The sequence below is a fragment of the Frankliniella occidentalis genome, unplaced genomic scaffold (assembly GCF_000697945.3).
Source record: "Frankliniella occidentalis isolate FOCC.00 unplaced genomic scaffold, Focc_3.1 Scaffold7, whole genome shotgun sequence".
Lineage (NCBI taxonomy): Eukaryota > Metazoa > Arthropoda > Insecta > Thysanoptera > Thripidae > Frankliniella > Frankliniella occidentalis.
The window spans coordinates 2288165-2308854 of NW_026267137.1; the positions used below are offsets into that span (position 1 = coordinate 2288165).

At 50.9% G+C, this 20690-nt stretch overlaps 1 protein-coding gene across 2 annotated transcripts in view; it reads right to left on the bottom strand.

The window, feature by feature from the left end:
- LOC113206651 (DNA-binding protein D-ETS-4-like) overlaps window positions 1-20644 on the bottom strand; it is a 22676-nt gene extending 2032 nt beyond the window's left edge. The window contains exons 1-3 of one of the 2 annotated variants that reach the window (XM_026422820.2): window positions 20414-20644; window positions 9836-10631; window positions 1388-1542 (exon numbers count right to left, since the gene is read on the bottom strand). In XM_026422820.2, coding sequence (XP_026278605.1) covers window positions 1388-1542; window positions 9836-10631; window positions 20414-20464 — 1002 coding nt within the window. In that variant the 5' untranslated portion in view covers window positions 20465-20644. Of the gene's footprint in view, window positions 1-1387; window positions 1543-9835; window positions 10632-13105; window positions 13185-20413 lie in introns of those variants that run through there. The other variant, XM_026422821.2, reaches the window with a different exon arrangement.
- Window positions 20645-20690: the final 46 nt, after the last annotated feature.

Consider the following 20690-nt stretch of genomic DNA (forward strand, 5'->3'; position numbering starts at 1 on the left):
GGGGGCAGTTTTACAATTGACTACCCAGGGCGTTTATTCAGTCCTTTACCTCGGACTTGTGCCCTATGTACTGACACTAGAAATACGCAGGTGCTAGTGCTCTAATGCCTCTAGAAAGGCGCTAACAGCCGAAGAGTGTGCTGCTTAGATTTTGGTACCTTTTGGTGCCTCTACAAAGACACAAGCGCAGTAGCGCTCTTTAACAGCTAAGAGTGCAAAGAAAAGGTACCAGTTTTACACAATACATTTCCTGCATGCTCCAGCTTCGATCAGCCAGGGACTTGCGACACCCAGGGAAAGTGGTCGCGTGCGAACAACACGGGGCGCGCACGTGCCGAGACACAGACAGGCTGTCACTTCGGACGCGTCGCACACACGTTCCTTGGCTGACCCCTCCCCTCCCCCTCACCCAAGCCCTCCTCGCCTATTCGGCTGGCCATTTCTCCCTGTCTCTGTCTGCGCATCTGTCTCTCTTTAATATCTATTTCCTCTGTCACCTAACCTAACCTACCCTCCTTCAAGCTGCAATCATGGTCGAAAAACGATATCGATTCGAAGACACATTAAGCACGGAGAGAGGGGGGGGGGCAAAAAAGAAGAGCAACGACCAAAAAAACCAAATGATTCGCCGTTGCCTTCGCAGAGCGTTTCATTACCAGCCTCTCTGTGCCCTTCCCCCCCAGCGTAGTACTTCGGCCTACTTTCGCCGCGTGTCGCATAAGACGCGGTGCGGCTGCAAGGCGGTCGCCGAGGCGGGGCGGTGTAGCATTACTCGCAATGACAGAGAATCCCCCTATCATTGGCTGCGCTGCGCCACTGAACGATCGAGTTGAACCACATCTCTCTCTCTCTCACTCACTCTACCTCTCTCCCTCTCTGCACTAGAGTGACGACGTGACCCGCTTCCTCTCCACCGAGAGGATGAGACTCGGCGACCGGCCGCGGGGGGCCTCCGCGAAGACGACTGCATTTACAGTAGTGCGGCCGTACAGCAGGCGACAAAGTGTATGCTGGGCTGGTGGAAGTTGTCAACTTCTGAGCCTCAGGAATATAGTTGAGAACAAAAAACGGATCGTCCAGATAGTACGTCCGTTTTTTTCCCCCTCAGATTCATTTTTGGCAGATTATTTCGGAGAGCTCGGCGCCTGTGAGACTCGGGGTAGGCCACCCCGCAGTACACGCGCGCCCTGAGGGGGAGATGTTGCCTACCTACCAGGCGCTATGAGGGCTTGCATACGCCCAATTTGACAGGTTCGCAACGGCGAATGGGTGAAGTACTTTCTGGATGACTCCTAGTATAGTGCTACAACCGCTTTCAGAGTATAGGGGGAGAAGTACACACGTAACCTAAGTTTCCTCCAGCCAGGAGCTCCTGAACTTGGCTTACCTGGGGTGCGCGCTGTGTGAGCTCGGTCTCGGTGAGAGCGGCCAGGGAGGCGCCCTCCATGTCAAACAGCGCCAGCTGGACGGGCGGCAGCGAGAACTGGCGGACCGTCCACATGACCCAGGCGCGGACGTCCTCGGGCGTCCACAGGGTGGGGTCTGAAACAGCAACAAGCAGCAGGCGTCAGCGGGGGCGTGGCGGGCGCAGCCGGGCGCAGCAGAGCATTTGCATTACAAAGTCGTGGGCTCGCTCTCTTGCTTGCAATTGCTAAAAGTAAAGAGGGATTGGCCGAGTGCAGCTCCAACGGAGCTTTTCCTTTTCCTATCTGTCGCAGTGTGGCCACAGTGTGACCACAACAACGATATCTCGATCTCGCGCGCAATTATCGTGGCGGATCTACTCAAATCAGTGGTGCGATGTTACAGGAACGCAATGTGCCTTTTCCCCGAACGACGCCTCTCCGCCTGTGTGTATGTGTGTAAGTGTGTGTGTGTGTGTGTGTGTGTGTGTGTGTGGTGTGTGCGGTCGCGCGCGCGCCTGTGTACGTGAGTGGGTGTGGGTGCGCCACACGACAGAGCGTGCGAGCCGAAACGGTTCGCAGGATCGCCAGCCTGACAGCCTGACGGAGCTATTTCTGGCCTGATCACTTGATCACTATCGCCATTAGTAAATATGAGTGTCGGCCTGGCGGCTAATAATACCTCCTATTCTGACGAACCGGAGGGTTATTGTTGTCGTTTCGAAAAGAGAGAAAAAAATGTTAATCTTGCGGAAGCATATTATTGCGTGTTTCTGATGGCGCAAAAGCCCCGCCCCGGATCAGTGTCAAATCAAATGTAATGTCCGGCTCCAACCCGGTGGGTGGGCCACTCGCCCACATGTTACATATCAGCGTAAGACTTTAATAGGAGTTTCGTTGGTTTGTCCCTTTGCGCCGTACACACTGATCAGCTTCGAAGCCCGAGTGCGCGCGGTATAAATGAGGCAATTTAAGGTCAAAGTTTTGTATGAAATATGCTTATGGACTGTGAGCGATTTTGCATTTTTAAAATTAAAAATGTAAATCTTTCTCATGGGGGAAAAATGACGATTAAGAGTATGCAAATTTTTTGACTGGCAAATATTTAGAATGAGCAAAAATTCCGAAAAATTCCTTCAGTTTCTGTGTGTAGCTCGCTTATTTTTTTTGAGATACCACAGGTGATCTGTTTATGCTGCCATTCACATCATTTTGCGCAGGGTGCATTTCAGCAGCTGAAACAATATAGATCGGTCTTACCCGACCGTTAGAGTTGGAGGCTGCGACGCAAAAGCATAGTATCGTAGCATCGCAACATAGCATCGCGCGAAACTATCGATCGAGCAGATAGATTATTGACGGCAAATGACACTATGAATCACAACTCCCGCGTACTCGATACTCCGAGCTATAATATACGGTGACTAGTGGCAGACCTGGCCAGGGATGCATACACACATCCTGATGCCTTCAGACTCAAGATACACGCGCAATAAGAAAGAGGCACTTTCCCAGAAATAAAAACAAAATTTCAGAAACTAAATTTTTTTCATCCGGTGGTCAAGGTTAGTCAGCCCATTGTGACAGTGAAACGACTGTGTACCCAGGGGTCATTTTTGACAGACTTTTCGGGGTGAATCAAGCAGGGGTACAGAGATCATTCTAAGTTAATCTGCAAGTTTAGCCACGATATGAGTTCAATTTTTTTTTTAAACGATTGTCATTGTAAGACGCCTGAGAGACAGTGTGAATATTATACTCTGATGCCTTCCAGAGAGGTTCACGTGACGTACCCTCCGTGGCGAGCACTGCGCTAGACTGGACTGCGCAGCACAGCGCTCCCAAGGCCTCGCCAGGAACTTATGTGTAGCGGTCGAGCTATTAATAGCCATACTATGGGCGCCCGCGAGTATACCCGGGTACGTACACCCGCGGCCCGCGGGGGGTGCGGTGCGGAGGTGCGTGCCGGCGGGGTGTGGAGGGGGGCCTGGCCACCCCAGCGCCCGTGACAGAAGGCCGCCATCTTGGCGAGCAACACCAAAATATTCTCGATGGGGGGACACCTCCCTCCCCCTCTCCTCCCTCCCCCGTTCTGTGACGCACGACAACTTGTGACTCACATCACAACCCCTCCAGCAAAACTACTGCGAATGTGTTAGAAGGTTTTACCGTAGTTCTTTTACTCTTAAAACTAATTGATAGTTTGAATTTGCTGATCTAACCGTACCAACTCTCACTGCATCTCGAAAACGCTTGGAACCCTATACTAAGACCGGAAAGAGAACCGAAAACAACTGGCCAACATCATGAGCAAATTGCACGAGAAAAGTCAACTCGGAGAGAATAAACCGTGTAAATGGGAAATCTGTATAAAAATTACACTTTCATGAAGTGGCACTCCCAATAAGTTGCATATATCTTGTTTGTTTGCCTCCCAAGGACAAAGGCAAGTCCATTGCTCCTTCGCGAGCGCAAGCCAGCACATTCTCGAGGTGAAAGCTCTCCTCTCCTCTTGTTCCCTCCTCTCTCTCTCTCTCACTCACTCCCCCCCTCCTTCGTTGATTGGAGACTTAGACGGGGCCGAGCTCCAACCGCCTGGACGCGGAAAAGAAGCGAATGTCGCCGCGTAAGTCAAAACCATAGAAAAGGCAAAAGGCAGCCTTTAGGTGTTAAGCAGTTTCACACTTGGTTTTTCAGTTTCTAATACACGGAACACCCAGGAAAACGTGTCTCCGATTTTTTAAATCATCTCGATCCACTCAAGAACATTGCCCAACATTGGTATGAGTGCCCTGATATACAAAGAGTGGGTCGAGAACATTGGAATATCGAAAACATGTTTTCCTGGGCGTATGTTAACCGGCTGGGGGCATTAGGCATTACTTCTGCCCCAAAAACGTTGAACACATCTGGCGCGTAAGAACTTGCAGCTGTCGCGTCTCACAAAAGGTTGCCAACATGACATGGGCATATTATCAGTTTCACCACGGCCGTGCACGTTGCACATTCTGCACTTGTACTGAACCACACGACGCCGTATGAGAACATTTGTCTGTGCATTTTGATTAATTTGTTTAAAAAGTTGATTCCAGTACTACGCCATTTTTGATATTGAACATTTCGATGCAGCTGACCGTGTGTGTTGGTATTAGGTAGAGCTAGCGCGAAGTTTTTAATTTTATGTTTCTCCCGTCTGACTAAGTGGCGGGGAACGCCAGGCCGAGCCCGGGGGGGTGGCATTGCGACAGGGCGGTGAGGCGGTGAGTCAGTGACAGGGGGGAATGCCCTAACCTCCTTCTTTCCCAACTCCAGGCAGTGCACAGCAGCGCGGGGCGAACGGAGAATCGAGGACAAGGACGAACGCCGCTGCCGCTATACTTCCCTCTCTTTCTTCCGAGAAGCGCAAGTGCGTCATCGGGTGGCGCAGTCTCCCCCTCTCTCTCTCTCTCCCACTCACACGGGGCCCGAGGGGTAGCGCACCCGTCACGTAACCAGCCCGTGTCTAAGCCGCCCCGCTGCTGGTGCGCTCACGCGCCCGGAGCCGGCAGTTCGGGGCGAGGAAATCTAGGCATGGCGCTACTGAGTCTCATTTGGAGCTCCGCCCGCAGACCGCATTCTAAACGAATGCTATTTTAGGGTACCTATTTTTTTTAAACCGAATTAATGACATGCTATGCATGCACCTGTGCGAACTCCTTCTGGCGAGACTCTGCTTCCCCCACGACGGCACGCTATATGACTAAGCCTTGTTGCGCAATGCACGCACGACTGCCCCGCCGAGAGTGGGGGCGCGTCGTGAGGGGAGGGGGGGGGGGTGAATTAAGAGCGATCAAAGTAAAGGATTTTTAAAATTTTCCTGGAATACGCGCACTCCTGTTATACCACCGCGTGCCAGATACCTCGGGGATACTGAGAGGAAAAGTTACGCAAACAAAAAACACGTCCCCACTGAGAAGAGAGCGCACGCACACCACGGAAAACGTGGCAAAAGAAAGAAGGGGGAAAAAAAGGTTCTCGGGGGTACAGTCTGTGGGCAGCTTTACGGTACTCTATTGATGGAATGACACTTTTGTGGCTAGAGCGGCACGTGGCAAGGCGTGGCGCGCGCGCCGGTCAGACACAATTAAAGGGGGGAATAAAGGGCGAACTTGACGTCATTACCTGGAAAAGACCGCGCCCCCGAGAGAGAAGGGTCACTGTGTCTAAGGGGCCAAGGGACTCAAAGGGTAACGATATGTGCGTGTCACCCGAGAAGTCGACGCGTCGGCCGGTTCGAGCGCCGCTACTATTATCATTTCAATATCATTATTGAATGATCAATGCCTGGCGCGTGGGTGCCAAGCGTGCTAAGGGCGTTGGCGACACTGCGCGAGTAACATCATCATCAATGGTTAACAAGACGACAATTTCCGCCACTAGCAATGAAAAAACAACAACATCAAAAATGCTGTTTAGATATAGGATTTATACTGGTTAAAATCGTATTAACTTTTCTTTATTCACATTACATATTTTTGACAAATTTGTTTTTACTGACGTATCATAAAAATAGTATAAGCTGAGCAATTTGTCAAAAATACGTAAGCTATGAATTTAAAAGTTCATAAGATTTTAGTGGGTAAATCTATATAGTACAACCTCTTCATATTTCCACGGATATTTTCAATTGTTAAAAAAAAATTTTTTGACAGTAAACCAGAAAGAGACACTGTGTCGCTCCTGCCATATGGTACCAGCCGGCCGCTGATACAGAGAGTGGTTGGGCCCAGGCCAACATTCCTGCGGAGGATTTGTAAGGTGACTCGGGGAAAAAAATTTTGAGCGAAAGGACAGAGAAGAGATAAAAAAGGCGACGGGGAAAAACAACAACTAAACCGCTCAGCAACGGCCGAGTCGATGGAATGGCACGTCGACGGGGGCTCGACCGCGCTGCCCGCGCACGCTCCCCGCCTCGCGTCCATGTGTCCGAGTGACTTGCTAAAAGGGCGACATTTCTTAAAACTAATGGACCAAGGGAAAATATTGTAAGATTGTACGAAGTAGAAATGGCTCCGTGGTTTGTTTGTGGTGTTTCTAAAACTTGTTCAAAGCCCCACCGTTGCTGCTCGTGCACGATAACATGCTTGATTTATATGAAAACTTTTCCTAAAGAAAAAGAAAAATTGCGTTCTTCGTCTGCTAATTACCGCTGACCCTGAGCGTGCCCAAACCCATTCTCTGGCCATTGTTTTCAAAACAGGAATTTGCCTCATCCAGATCATATCTTGACTTTCGTACTATTTAGCGTTTTTCTCGGTGCGGTCGTGTGCGGTTAGAAGAAGCCGTCGATTCACAAGGCGCGATAAAGAAAGCGATTATCGAAGTACTGACAGACACCCAAGGCCAGTCGCGTCTGGTATTATTGGACAAAGACGAGGGGGCAATAACTCCCTTTTGAAGTGTACACATGATTCCCGAAATTCTTGATTCCCGGTGATTCCCGTCCGCTTATAATTATTACATAGGTTTTTCGGGGGGTTTTAGTGGTATAAAACGCTTATTCCGACTGATTTGTACTTATTTCTCTAGTTTCCCGCTTATTCTAAGCGATTTCTATTGATTTTGATCAATTTTTATCCTGATGATTCCCAGACAGGTGTACACATGATTCCCGGAGTTATTGCCCCCTCGGACAAAGAAAATATAAAAAGAAACGGAATACTAGGAAAGAATTTAGAAGCGAGCATACTGCATCTGTACACCATAAATGAAACTTGCACGGCACGGGGAAATGGCAGCGACCGTAGACTCGATTGGGAACCCAAGCGCGTCAACTTGAGCGTTCGGCTCGCCCCAGCGCCCAAGTCTCCGAAAGCGATGGTCGCTCACGCGCTCGGCGCGCGTCACAGCAACATCATCGCCGTCAAATGTATTGGATGCCAATGTTTTTGAAGCAGTTTTGAAACTTATGACGGGCATACAAAGAGCAACTATAGAGAAGAAAGCTAGTCGACCTGAACCGTCCATATAGATCGGAGAAAATCGAGGGAAAGAGATACTCCTTAATAATATTCGTACCGCCTATTGTGTCCAGCCAGAGCTCTCGACAGTATTCGCATAACCTCAACCTGTAACTCACATCAAGTGACAGGGCTCTTTCCACAGGATGGATAGACCAAAGTAACAGGTGTGCCAGCATTCAAAAAGTTTATGTCACAAAATGGCGAGAAATCGAGTGTCGAGTTTCTCGACACAGTGCGATTATTGTTGCTATTTAAAAAAATATTGCTACAGCTGTCACACAAAATATCTCAGAAGGCTTCTTTTTCGCGAGTTGGGCCTCCTGCGCGCCCATCGTATAGGCAGCCCCGCAAGGCATACAAGCATGGCGGGCTGGCCTACCCTCGCTTCATCAGGCGCTCGAGGAGATAATAAGAAGAGCAAAAATCACAGCTTCTTTCTTTTGCCTTTACAAACCCCAGCAACAAATGTAGACGCCACCATATTTTTCATCGCTCAGCCAATCGCACGCAGGTGTGGCTCAGCCAAGCCAATCGAATCGAGATCTCGATCTTTATGCATTATCATTGCCCGAGGCTCAACTTCACGGTGAGCCCCGCCACCGCCGCCGCGTCTCGCCACGCCACGCCACGCCACGCCACGCCACGCCACGCCACGCCACGCTCAGTCGAGCGCGACTCTCTCGATAAAATCGTGTTTGAAAATGCGCTGTTAAAAGTAATGAAACATTGGAGGTGGTCGATTTCGATGCCAATACCGATAGAAAGCAAACTGAGTATGAAGAATAAATTGAAATCACAATTCAAGTCAATGGTTTGGTCAAAACAAAGCTTTTAGATGCAACCATGGTTATTGAACTGCGCAGTCCCTAGAATGTAACGTTTCGCTGGTGCCCGGTCGCATGAATCCTATCGTTAGTCGACGATAATGTGTTTTTCTCAGCCGGCCGATGTGTGTATCGAGCATGGTTTTTGACCGGTGGGCATCGCTCGGCGGCGCGGCGCACACTAACGCCTCCTGTCCTTGTCGCGCCTCGCAGCGGGCCGGGCGAGTGGGAGAGAGACAGAGAGAGAGAGACGAGCGCGCTGCAGGAGAAAGCGGCCTGGTCACTGGGCAGGGGCGGCGTGCGGGCGAGCGGCGCGGCCCCTCTCACTCGCACTCCCACCGCGTACCCGTGGGCGGCAGCGAGAGAGAGAGAAATATAGAGGGAGAGGCGATGGGGGCGCGCGAGTTTTCGAACGCGAACCGTCGGGCAGGCTGCTGCGCCAAGCCGTGCGGCCGCCGCTGCCAGCGCTGGACTGGGCGGAGTGTGTGGCGGGGCGGGGCGCGGGGCGACGGCAAGGATTTTCAAGGTCACTTCGACAAGCCCCACATACATTATAAACAGCTAGGCTAAAACGTCCTATAGGCTGGGAAAAAAAATTTAAATTCTAAATTCTAATTTCTAAATTCGAGTTAAAATTACTCAGAGATGACAGATACGGAAAGGCATGTTAAAAATGTAATCAGAAAGTTAGAAAAATTACTTTTTCTCACATGAGACCAAAACTTGGTCAATATATTATTAAGGAAACCTTTATCGAAGATGATAATAATATTAAGATAAAATTGCGTGTCATTAAAATAATTATTCAATGTAAAAGTATTGCACAAATGAATAAATCTTCCCCCGTGTGTTTGTCTACGCGGAAGCCGCTCCGCGTAGCTCGTGCTCGTGGAGCTCCGTGGAGCCCCCATCATAGCCAGGCCCGGCCGGCCGGTCGGGCGCGGCTCCCAAGGACGGCCGCCCGCCTCAATAGCAATAGCAATATATATATAGGGCCGGGCCCACGGGCGTCATTGCGCACGCCGACCGAGCCCAATCGAGATAGCCATCTTTGTCGTGTCGATCGCACGAAAAAACAACACGCCAAAAAAAAGAAAGCGAAGAACCTCTGTAATGGGTAACGACAAAGAATTGGGCTAGAACTACTGGGCAAACGGACCACCCCATTGCTGAAAAGATTCCACTCTTTGATAACAAGAAGTACTCGTGTAAGCAGCCAAATAGGCAGTGAGTCTGCTGAATGTTCTCTCAAATGTGAAATTTTTGTTGTTCACATTTTTTAAAAAGTAGTATACCTATTCTAGCAGGGTATAGTGCAAAGAGCAATACGGATCACTGCTGAGTAATGGCAAGGGCGTAGAGGGAGGGGGGACGTCCACGGAAAGCAACACCGTCCGTGGAAAGTTACGGGACACGATAGAGAACGCGTGATCAAAACCTTCCACGAGGCGCGAGGCGGCTGCACGATCAGCCGAGACAAAACCAATCGCACATGCAAAAGGATCGATCAGGCCGTTTAATGTCCACCGGCAGGACCGGCAGGTGGCGTCTCTCTGTCGAGCGAGGAGCGGAGGGCGCAAGTTTAAGCAGCCAAGTGCACACTTACCGGGGGCGATGCCGAGCATGGAGCAGGTGTTGCCGATCTCGTTCCTCATCTGCTGGATGGCGAGCGAGATCATGGGCTCGATGGCCTCCTGGTCGAGCTGGGGTAGGTCGTCGGTCTCCATCTTGACGCCGCCGCTGCCGCCCTGGCTGCCGCCGGACAGCGTCCTCCTGAGCGGAGCCAGCTGCTGCGCCAGGGTGGGCGCCAGGCCGCCGAGCGGCCCCAGGTCGAACGGCTTGAGGTTGAACTTGCGCTGGAAGCTCGTGTCCTTGAGGACCTCGCGGAGGAGGTGGTGGTCGCCGAGGCGGTCGTCGTCCTCCTGGGGCAGGCCCTGGGGGACGCTGGCGTCCTGCTGCTGCTCCTGCTTGATGTAGCTGGGCGGCGACACGGGCGTGGAGAAGAGGAAGGCCGTGCTCCGGTTCTCCCACGACGAGCAGCTGCCGAGGAGGGGCTCGGCCAGCTGCTCGGACACGGGCTCGGACTTGACGACGGCGACCTCCTGCTCCAGCAGCTCCTGCTTGCCGCCCTTGTACGGCTGCTCCGGGAACATGGGCGGCGGCGAGGCGTCGCAGAAAAAGGACATGAGCTGCTGCACGCTGGTGGGCGAGTAGGGCACCTCCGAGTCGGCGGGGCCGTTGTAGGAGAGCGGGCCCCAGGACGGGCTGGCTGCGCCGCCGCACAGGCTGCCGACGTGCGAGGCCGGGGCGGGGCCGGGCGCGGGCAGCAGCGACAGGTCGAACGCGTCGAAGTCGCCGAACTCACAGGGGTTGCCGCGAGGGCTGGGCACCGTCTGCGGCATCTGTAACACAAGAGAGGCCACGGGTTCAAAGACTGGCCGACTACAAATTCTACTTGTTGTTCACCCCCCACCTCCTTCATATGGACCAACTCATTGCCTTTTGTTCACGATCGAGCATCCACTGCATGCTGAGTAACGCACCGATACAGTCTCACGAGCTGTCTGCCTGTCTCTGTCCCGCCCTCCTGCTCTCCCTCTCCCTCCCCCATCTCTCTCTCTCTCTCTCTCTCTCTCTCTCTCTCTCTCTCTCTCTCTCTCTCGCACACACACGCACGTGCGTACGCACACACTCGCCGCAGCCTTGACATTAGCCGAGCGACAGGTAACAACGGCAGTTACGCCCTTGCAAACCGCACTGCGCGCGCGCACCTTCAGAGACAACAACAGACGGGCGTGGGGTGGCGGAGTGCGGGGGCAGAGCGGGGCGAGGAGAGGCGGGGAGTGGCAAGAGCTTGGTGGCGATCCAAAGCTCGACTGCACTTTCACCTCGAAATCATTTTACGGACCCACCGCGCAACGCCACGCCGAGCCTGTGCCGTGCGGCCCGCGCTTGTGCGCCTTTGCGCTTGTGCGGCTTGTGCGGCTTGTGCACGCCCCCAATCGCACAACCGCCATTAGAATAAAGCAGGGCCGTAAAAACGCAGCCGGAGCCGCAGTAGTAAATTCAGCGGGTTGTGTTCCTGCTGCTGCTGCTGCTGCTGCCGAGGTAGCCCGGGAGAGCAGAAGAGTTGAAAAGAATAATGAACGTCGCACCAACCAGACACGAAACGCATAAAGCAAACATCTTCCTGACGATGTCCATATGGGCGTTACTACGGGCTCCACAAAGGCGTCATGCAGAGCACAAAACAAAAAGGCCATATTGAACACAGCTGTACAATTGGTATAAATGAAACTTCCCAGGAAAGAACAACGAGATTCGTTTTGTTCCGTTCGTTTGAGTAAATTTTCTCTGATATTTTGTTTACAAATGCATGAGAGTAAAAATTTGCAACAAATGTTCACATGGTTCAGCGCCAATATCATCAAAATGACCCTCGCGCTTGCCCTCGCGGCTGAGATGGCGGGTGGCGGCGCGGCAAGCGCGGCGGACCCCTCGACGCCTTTCCAACCAACCAACCGGCTGGATGATGTACGACTAAGAAAAGGTAAAACATAGAGTGGAGCGCGCGGCGCGCCTTTCACCTGCACTCCCAACCCCTCCCTCCCTCCTCCCGGTCACTCACACACACCGCTGACCAGTCGGTGTCAGTCAGGTGTGCACGTGCTGAACACGCATCCTGAGCCGTCACCTCGGCACCCACACCTAGACATGGGCAAACGCTCGAAATAAAGCAAATACTTTTAATTCTTTTTAAAAACTGCACCCTTTCCTGAACCCTTTCAAATAGATGTTCACCTTAATTTAAGACAAAAAGAACTCTTTTTGTATCAAGGGTCACAGACATCAGATTTAGATAGTCGACTATGAAACAGAGTAATACCCATTGAAATAGGGTCGAAAATTACTTTGGATTAGGTGAATAAAAAAGTCCTTGGTTTAAGGATTCGATTTTCAAGCATATCACACCACCAATTATAGTTCAGTTAATAATGCCATGGAAATCGGAATACACACTTTCAAAAGTGCACTTGCTAATCACCGGAAAGGGACGAGCTGCTTTACATTTTAAACGAAACCCAAGGAAATTCAGACGGGAGTGTGCATGTTTAAAACTGCGGCTTTCTTTTTACTTGTAAGCACTTGCTGGTACTTCCCCGCCTTAATGGTCGCCGTGCCTGGGTTCGGAATTGGCTCCAACGTCTATTAGGAAGAGGGGAACAGGTCTGACCCCCCTCCGCCTCCCTCCCTCCCTTCCCTCTCTCTCTCTTCCCTGACCTTGAAAGTGCCTCAACGAATGTGTGGCGCCGCGTGGCGCAGTACCTCCAACTCGCAATACGCAGGCAGCCCAAAAGGTTTTCAATGTCAAACAGGCTGTGGAGGGATTTCCAACTCCAGCCGGCGAGGCTCTTCTGAGGCCCGGCAGGCGGGAGGCGCTCCAGCTTTGACTTCAAGCCTCCTCAGAGGGGACGACGGTGGTTCCCCGCTCAGAAAAGTAATTTTAATTCAAAGGTTTGGCATCGCAGCAGCCGGCTCCATATGTTGGAACATGATGGCACACCCATCCGTAACAATCCTTAGAGTATGCGTGAGTAGTGCAGTCGTAGGAAGTGCAACAAGGTTTTATTTATCACCAACAAATTTCTGTATTAGTTTTTTTTGACACAATTTTGAACTTTTTTGAATACACTAAACGAGTCAATAATATTTTGTAAAATAAGTTGTTTTTTGTAACATTCTTACGTGTGTTTTTAGAACTGTAATTCCCGCGGGCAACAGTGGATGTAATTCTCACTGGCTTTCATTGCAACCGAAAAACCTCTTCAAAAATCAAGCTGAGCCAAACCATTGACTATCACGAAAATAACCATACCATGTCCGTGTGACGCTGCGCGGGTCATCTCACTCCAAATTAATTCTGCTGCACTTCGCACCGGCCACCTCGGGTCCAGAGCAACGACTGAGCGCGACCCGAGCGCGGAGAGCCGTCTTATAGCACAGCTTTGACCACGACCGTGTAGCAGCGCACGACCGCATCCAGCACGTCACCACCACAACGCTGCAACGTCACTGCAGCGCGCGGCCAAACGGAGTGACCCCCCACCGGGTGAACCACGATAAGACACTCCAGCAAACTGCACCGTTAAATTACCATACAACGTCGCGCTTGATTGACGAAACAGAACCACTCACTGTAAAATGGTTACGAACTGAATGCTTTGCAAACGTCACGAACAACTTTCATACTTTGCAGTGCAAAAAAATTGTTTGTATAGCAAAGCAATTGTTTTGTGAGGCTAGGAAGGTTTTACGAACAATCGGTTTGCGTTACGAAACTCTTTGTTCAGAAGCTTACGAAGATTTAGTTCGTAATACAACGCTCCGAAATTCTTCGTGTAAGCTACGAAGGTTTTCGTTTGCATAACAAACCTGCATGTTGTTCGCAAGCAATTTACAGTGCTGACTTAGTTTGTGATAATATCATCTTTCCCACACTGGCGCATGAGTGCGGCAGAGCGTTTCTGTTTAGTATTTGACCCACGTTCGGAACTTGATGAAACACAAATCAGCCCCACTAGACGCAGAGCAGTGCAAGACAATAACTTCCCATGGCGGCGATTGTCGGCTCAATGACGTCTACGGAAGCCCCTGCTGTGGGCGCCGGAAGCGGCCCCGGAGGCTATAGCGCGCCCAGCGGCCCAGCGGCCGAGGGGGAGGCCGCGCCCCACGGCTGCGCCCCACGGCTGCGCCCGGGCCTCGGCGATGACGTCGGCAGTGGTCCGCGCGGGCAGGCGCGGGCCAATGGGCGGCCGCCTCCCAGGGCGTGTGCACGAGCACGAGCCTATCAGAGCGCGTCCACTGCCGTGACGTAATTGGGCGGCCATCGGCACGATCGCTGCTCCGATTGGGCTGGCTGCGTTTGGTTCATATGAGCCGAATCAAGCGTATGGGGCGATAGCCAGCCGAGGCACAGAGAACCACACTCACCGACACTCTATACTATGCATGGGACGCGAGTGAATAGGGAATCGACTGGAAAGTGCGTCGTCCGTTTTCCTCAGATTAATTCGGCAACTTGCAACGGGAGCTGAGCGCCTGCGAGACACGGGGTAGGCACCCCCGCAGGACACTCATGCACTGCAGGCACATGTTTGCCTACCTACCAGGCGCTTTGAGAGCTTGAGAGCGGATAGGCTGAACTTAGCACTTTTGCAACGGCGAGTGGTACGGAGGTGTACTCTCTGCATGACTCCATTAGATGCAGGTCAGAAACCGCATTGTAATGGGAACAAAAACGTTTTTAAGTACATGCCATCTAAAACAATTCTTCATGTAAAGGACAACACTTTTTGTATGAAAATACCAGCCAGCTCGGCAAAGATTTTCTGCCGCTTGGGATATTGACTGGTGAAAAGGGGAAAGGGCGTAAGTCCTTCGACTTGACTTCCCATTGGACTTACGCCCTTTCCACTTTTTATACCAATGATATATAGTCACCCGACTATCGCGGCGGGCTTCGCCTCTTGCTTCGCCGACTTGGTCAGCCCCATCTCGCCATTCCGATAATTACCGCGGACTTTTGCTATTTCGCGGTTGGCTGATTAAGATCTCTACCGGCACAGGAGGACGGGACGGCCCGGAGCTGCTCCTGCCTGGACGGGCCGGACCCTGGTCTTGTAGTAGTGTCATCAGTGACGCCACAAGAGCGTCCAGCGTGACGGCGTCACCGGCGTCCCCACGGGCGAGCAGAAGCCGAATCGGTGACGGCAAGAGGGTATATGACGCCATCGCCTACGGCGGCCCGTCCGGTGGGGCACGGGCCACCTCTAAAGAGATTGATGAACGAGAGAGAAGAGAGAGAATAAGGTGAGGAGGGATGCGGGGGGGGGGGAGTGCTGTATGCTTCATTTAGAAGTGGAAACATCACTCAACTATCACTCTCGGATGAATACAGTAGACAGCTTTACCATGTACTCTTGGGAGTGGACGGTAATCCCAGCAGACGAAAAAAAAAGAACAACACAATCATGGGAAACTTTGGACTTGAAACGAAACACCATTCTGCAAAGAGATTTTCGTGCAATGAATGGCTTTGCCACACAACGACGCGAGGGGCAACCGCGAATATTGATTATCTCATTTCACAAGGTCGTTAATGTGTGGTCGACTGGGACGACCCAGCCGACCCTGAAGCAGCAAGCTTCTACAAGTTGCATTAGTTTTAAAGCAAGTAAGTAATTTACATTCGCTCTCAGCGGTTTATCCCCAGACTCATGGGACGCTACATTCGGGTTAGCGGTTCGTGTACGCTTAGCGTTTAAGTCTCCATGCATACTTTTACTTGTGACGTTAAGAAATGCATAAACCAACGTTACCAAACCTTTAGCAGAGATTCAAAGCACACGTTCGATCGCCAGAACTGCCCAATTGCACTCACTCACCCGCGTACCCTTCCGGCGCTTTTCCTATGGCCGGGCCTCCGCGCTGCGTCCCCCGCGGCGAGCTAGAGCGGACTGAACTCGCTGCGCCGGTCGCAGACGGCCGAAAGGAACTAGAGTGCCCCTAACTCCTCCTCCCCTGCCGACAAGCCCCTCGCCAAAATGGACAGTAAACCAAACAAGCGGAGCGTTCGAAAAGTGTTCGGCTCTTTGTTGTGGAACCTTTCCACTCTGGAGGTACAACCGACGCCGCCCTTCCCCACGAATCGTTAAAAAAAAAGACACACGAAAGCAATTGAGCATCGTCGTTGCGCACAATTGCAAAGGCAATAAGTGCAGCGTTTTGTGTCCGCGCCCGCCCTTTTCACTCTCGACTGAACTTGTTGTAATAACCAATAACCTACTCACAGATAAGATTTTACCGGGAAGGCCTTTTTTACGGTCAACTTTTGTTGTTTGGGACAGGAAGGGTTTTAGGAAGGGGCGAGCTGACTCCGTCAGAATAAGTTGCTATATTGCCATGGAAATGGCATATCCGCCTTTGCAACAAACCAGGCTGAGTTCACTAACGTCTCGCTTTGATGCTTAGAAATAGTTAATTATATAATAATTGATGATAAACAAAGTGGTTCACTATGCAACCTTTTAGTTTTTATCAACACTTTTAACGTCTTATAGTCAAAATTTCTTTACTAGGTAAAAGTTAGCCAAGGTTTTGTAAAACTGTGGAAAAATATTTCCAGATTCCAGATGTGTTTTTAAAATGGTTTATCATGCCCTGGGGGCGGAGAGTAGAGACCCCGGGGAAATCGAAACACAACAATTGAAGTCTAACAGCTTCAATTTGTTACCTTCATGTGTTTAAACTGCCCCGCAACCCCACCGCCCTCTCCGTCCCCCATAATGGAGCTGTGTACCGAAAACTAGCACCTCTTTATTTCCGCACGTGGAGTGATCAGCGGGCGGGCGGTGTGGGTGGGGGAAAGGACGAAGCGAGAGAACGGCCAGAGGCGGTCAGACACGCGCGATCGCACAACCGTGATAACATTGTAGAAGGACAAGCTGCGTCTTAGCACCTAATCGACCGGCGTTAATGTCACTCGAACGATCACAAGACGAGCAAATGTCTCCACTAGGAACAAAAAGTAAAAAAAGAAGAAAAAGGGATAAGAAGAAATTGGACTTCGGCAAGTACAGGGTACTGTCATCCTGCATCCTAATTTAGTAGGGCATTTACAGAACGGTAACCAAATACACACTGTACACACTTGACGCAGCACTAAGGTGATTTAAACTTTGAGAGATTCGGCACCGAATTTCGGCCGGAGTTCCGACGAATCCTCCCTACTACGTAAACGCACGCGCATGGCTGTTTTTCGCATTCGTTATTTACATTTCCGACGTTGACGCACGCGCTGTAGCAAAATAGCAACAGAAGCGTCATAACTTCCACTCCATACCGCAGCAAACAACTGATCTGGATTCCCCGACGAATTAAATTTTGTTTGTTCAGTTGCCACCTCTGTTGCATCTAGGCTTATTTCAAGAAATGTTAACAGCAAGTCTTGGACTCAGGATCAGATGCTGGTTGAGACGTTAAATCCCATGGGGCTACGCTCAATGGGTCACTGATCGTGATATCATTTATGCAAATACCGTATAGATGGTCAGGACCGCGAGGGAATGTAAGAAGGAGTCATACAAGTGTAAATTGTTGAGAAATCCTAAAATTATCCCTAGTTTGTTCTCGGGGGTGTCAGTTTGAATTTGGGCCGAATACAAATTGGGGATAATTTTAAGAAATTCCCGAAATTAAGTCATTTTTTGAGAAATTGTACTTACCCCCTAAAGCCGAAATATGAAATTGGGCACGAACTTTACTCATTTAGTATACAGTCAACAATGAAAACCCCAAAGTTTGCAACAGTTCGAGAATTTACACTTGTGTGACTCCCATTGTAAGGCTTAACGCTAGGGTTAAGCAGAGGGACTTTCTTAATAGGTGTCTCTTTTCAAGTCCACGAGCGCAAGCGCGAAGGAAAACCGGAAGACCCCATAAAACTGTCACTGAGACACACAGATAACCGAATTAAGCGAAGCATGACTTCAGCCTCCCGTACCTGGACGAGGTGGAGGTTTCATTCTAATGACCGCTAAATGCCGTTCAATTAAGCGCTCGGACGCAGACGCACACGACCTTGGAGAAATCAGTCGGCGCACACGATTCGCCCGGCTAAAAGGCTTCGAACACGGGCGCGCAAACGGCCTACTTCCCAGAACTTGGTCGGAAAACCCAACATCAGGACTTGTCTACCGTTCCGAAAGAGAGGGACAAGATGGAGCCGATATACGTGTGCGTGTGAGATACATTGTGGCCCGATATTTAAGACCGATTGGAAATAACGCCTAAGCACAATTGAGTGCTTTCATAAATTCAATATGTTCTGTTTAGTGCGTCTGTGCATCCGAGGGGTTGGAAAACCAAGCGTGAATAAACCGCAGTAACGCCGCACTAAAAAAAAGTTGGGAGGTGAAGTTTCCACTTGTAAAATTGAACTTCTATATAGCTTGAGGGGTTTCTCGGCAACACCTCGTAAGTATGGGCGTGAAGAACTTAGTCAACAGATCGTTATTTTCTTCCTCGTCCGCACAGTTGCCTGCCTGCGTGTAATTACATTTGAGGAGCCGAGCGAGAGGGTAGCAGGGTGGACTGGACGGAGAAATCAGACACGACCGGTTGCCTGGAGTGGCGGGGCGGGGCGGGGCGAGGCTGAGCGGAGCGAGGCGGGGCGGGCGAGGCAGAGCGCTTAGCGCGAGGCTAGCTAGCTCTGCGTTCAATATAACTGGACCAGCAGGGGTACTACAAGGCATCAAGGTCATCATCCCGACAGTGTGGAAAATTTAGAAGTGTATTATTCTCCCTAGATTATCAGAAAAGAAAAGGAAGGGCTGGGAGGAGTAAAGGAAATAGAGAGAGAGAAAAACAAGAAGAGTCATGCGAGAGCAGCGAGAGAGAAAGAGAGAGATGTGGCCGGCTGAAGAAAGAGAAAAGAGGACCGACAAACAGACCCAATGGCCTTGGATGGAATGCGCGAAAGCCGAAAAGCAATCGAACCATCGCGAGAACAAAACTCATAAAACGTTTCACCAGCTCGGCTTCAGAACCAAACCAACTGGTCGAATATTTTATGGACTCCGAGATATTAGTTACGACCCAGCGATTTTTCATGTCGATCAGCAAGACGATAATGTTACAAGAGTTTAATTTATTTTTTCGGTCCATGTCATTTTAATTAAGAAGCTGGTCGTGTTTTGAGGTGCTTGCCAGTAGATATTGCCATCTACTTGATTTCCAGCCTAATATGCTGATTCCCATCGCATCGATTAAACCTTTTATCGCTAAGCTATTTGCTTAGTCTTGATATCAGCCAAAACTTATATTTTTACTCTGCTTCATGTGCGTTGCGTACGATCCCACATCAAGACGTGAAACACCCAAAGCTACCGACTGGCGCCATCCACCCCAAAACATCGAAAAAGCGCTCCCGAAACAAGAATAACAAAAAAGAGTATTATTTCACGCTTCGCTGGTTTTGCGCTGAATCGTCCAAGACTCATCGACGGGTACAACCAACTTCGCGCTCGCGAATAGGCGTCATCTTGCCGCCGCGAGATCAATATTTGGTGGTTAGAAGGGGCGGGGAAAACCACTTTGCCAAAACTACACGTTTGTGGGAGGGGAAAGTTCCATGCAATGAATTTGGATGAACTGTTGATCGATTTACGATGGGGTAAAATTCATGTTTTTTCGCATATTCTACAGAAAGTCCCATAGACCCCGTACCATTCTCTGGTTCTACTGTACCGCATTCGTGTGAGTGGCGGTTGCCTACTCCTTGGGCGCCAAGGCGGTCAGCCCGCCCGTACCATGACCGTGTCAGCGCTACGACACAAACATTGCTGCAGGTTTGCGTAAGCTAGGGGCCATGGCGCCTTAAGCATTGAACAGGTAGGCCAACCCGCACACGTTAAGTGTTAAACTTAACTGTTGACAAACTTTTCAGTGTTCACATGTCTAGTCGCAACACTTAAAAGTAAGCAACGTTGTGTTAAACACTTGCACGGAGTCCGCCAGTTGCACCCCTTATTTAGCAGTGTGCACCTGAATACGGTGCAGAATACAGGGTGGTCCACACACAGACCCCTTCACTTGTATTGTACCGCATGCAGTCGTGTGGGCGAGATGCATACTAGCACAGGGCCGTCAGGCGCCACGGTGAGCGACGGTATGCAAGCCCGCAAAAAAATTAAGGATGGGGTCTGTTGACCACCCTGCATAACCAGGAAAGGGGGTACATACGGGGACACGTATAACGTGAGACACGTTTAATTGTCTGCGCAGATTAAAATCAAAACATCATTCGGTGTACTGGCTATTTCAGCGAAACTACCAAAAGATATCGCCAAAGTACAAACACGGCAAACAAGTATTTGTGATTAGCTTTGCCTCAAGTCACGTTGACGGTTTAACGTTTGACTTGACGTCAGCGCGGGTGGGGGTGGGCGGTCGTGTTTGAACACAGCCGTGAGTGTTCGCGGTGCTGCTCAGACTCCACACCCCCTTAAACGTTTCCCAACCACCGCCGCCTTGTTCGGCCGTCCCACGCGCGTGCGGCTCACAACACAACGACACGGCGACGGGAAGTGGCACACCTGTTGCTCTTGCAGCGAACTGTACTCACCGTCTCTCTCATCAGGTTGTCGGCGCCCCTCATGAACACGGCCGCACTCATGGTGGTGGGGTTTCGCGGTCAAACACGACAGTCACAACAAAAACAACCAGCACTAACACGGCAACAACAAGAACGCACACGCGAAACGCAGCACTGTTGGGTTCCCCTGTTCTGTTCGGGTCGCATGGGTAACGGGGCGGCTGCGGCTCTGCGTGCGGCCGGGGAGCTTTCTCAAGACTGACTGCCTGCTGCTGGAGGGCCGGCCGCGTCGCGGGTCTCCCCCCCC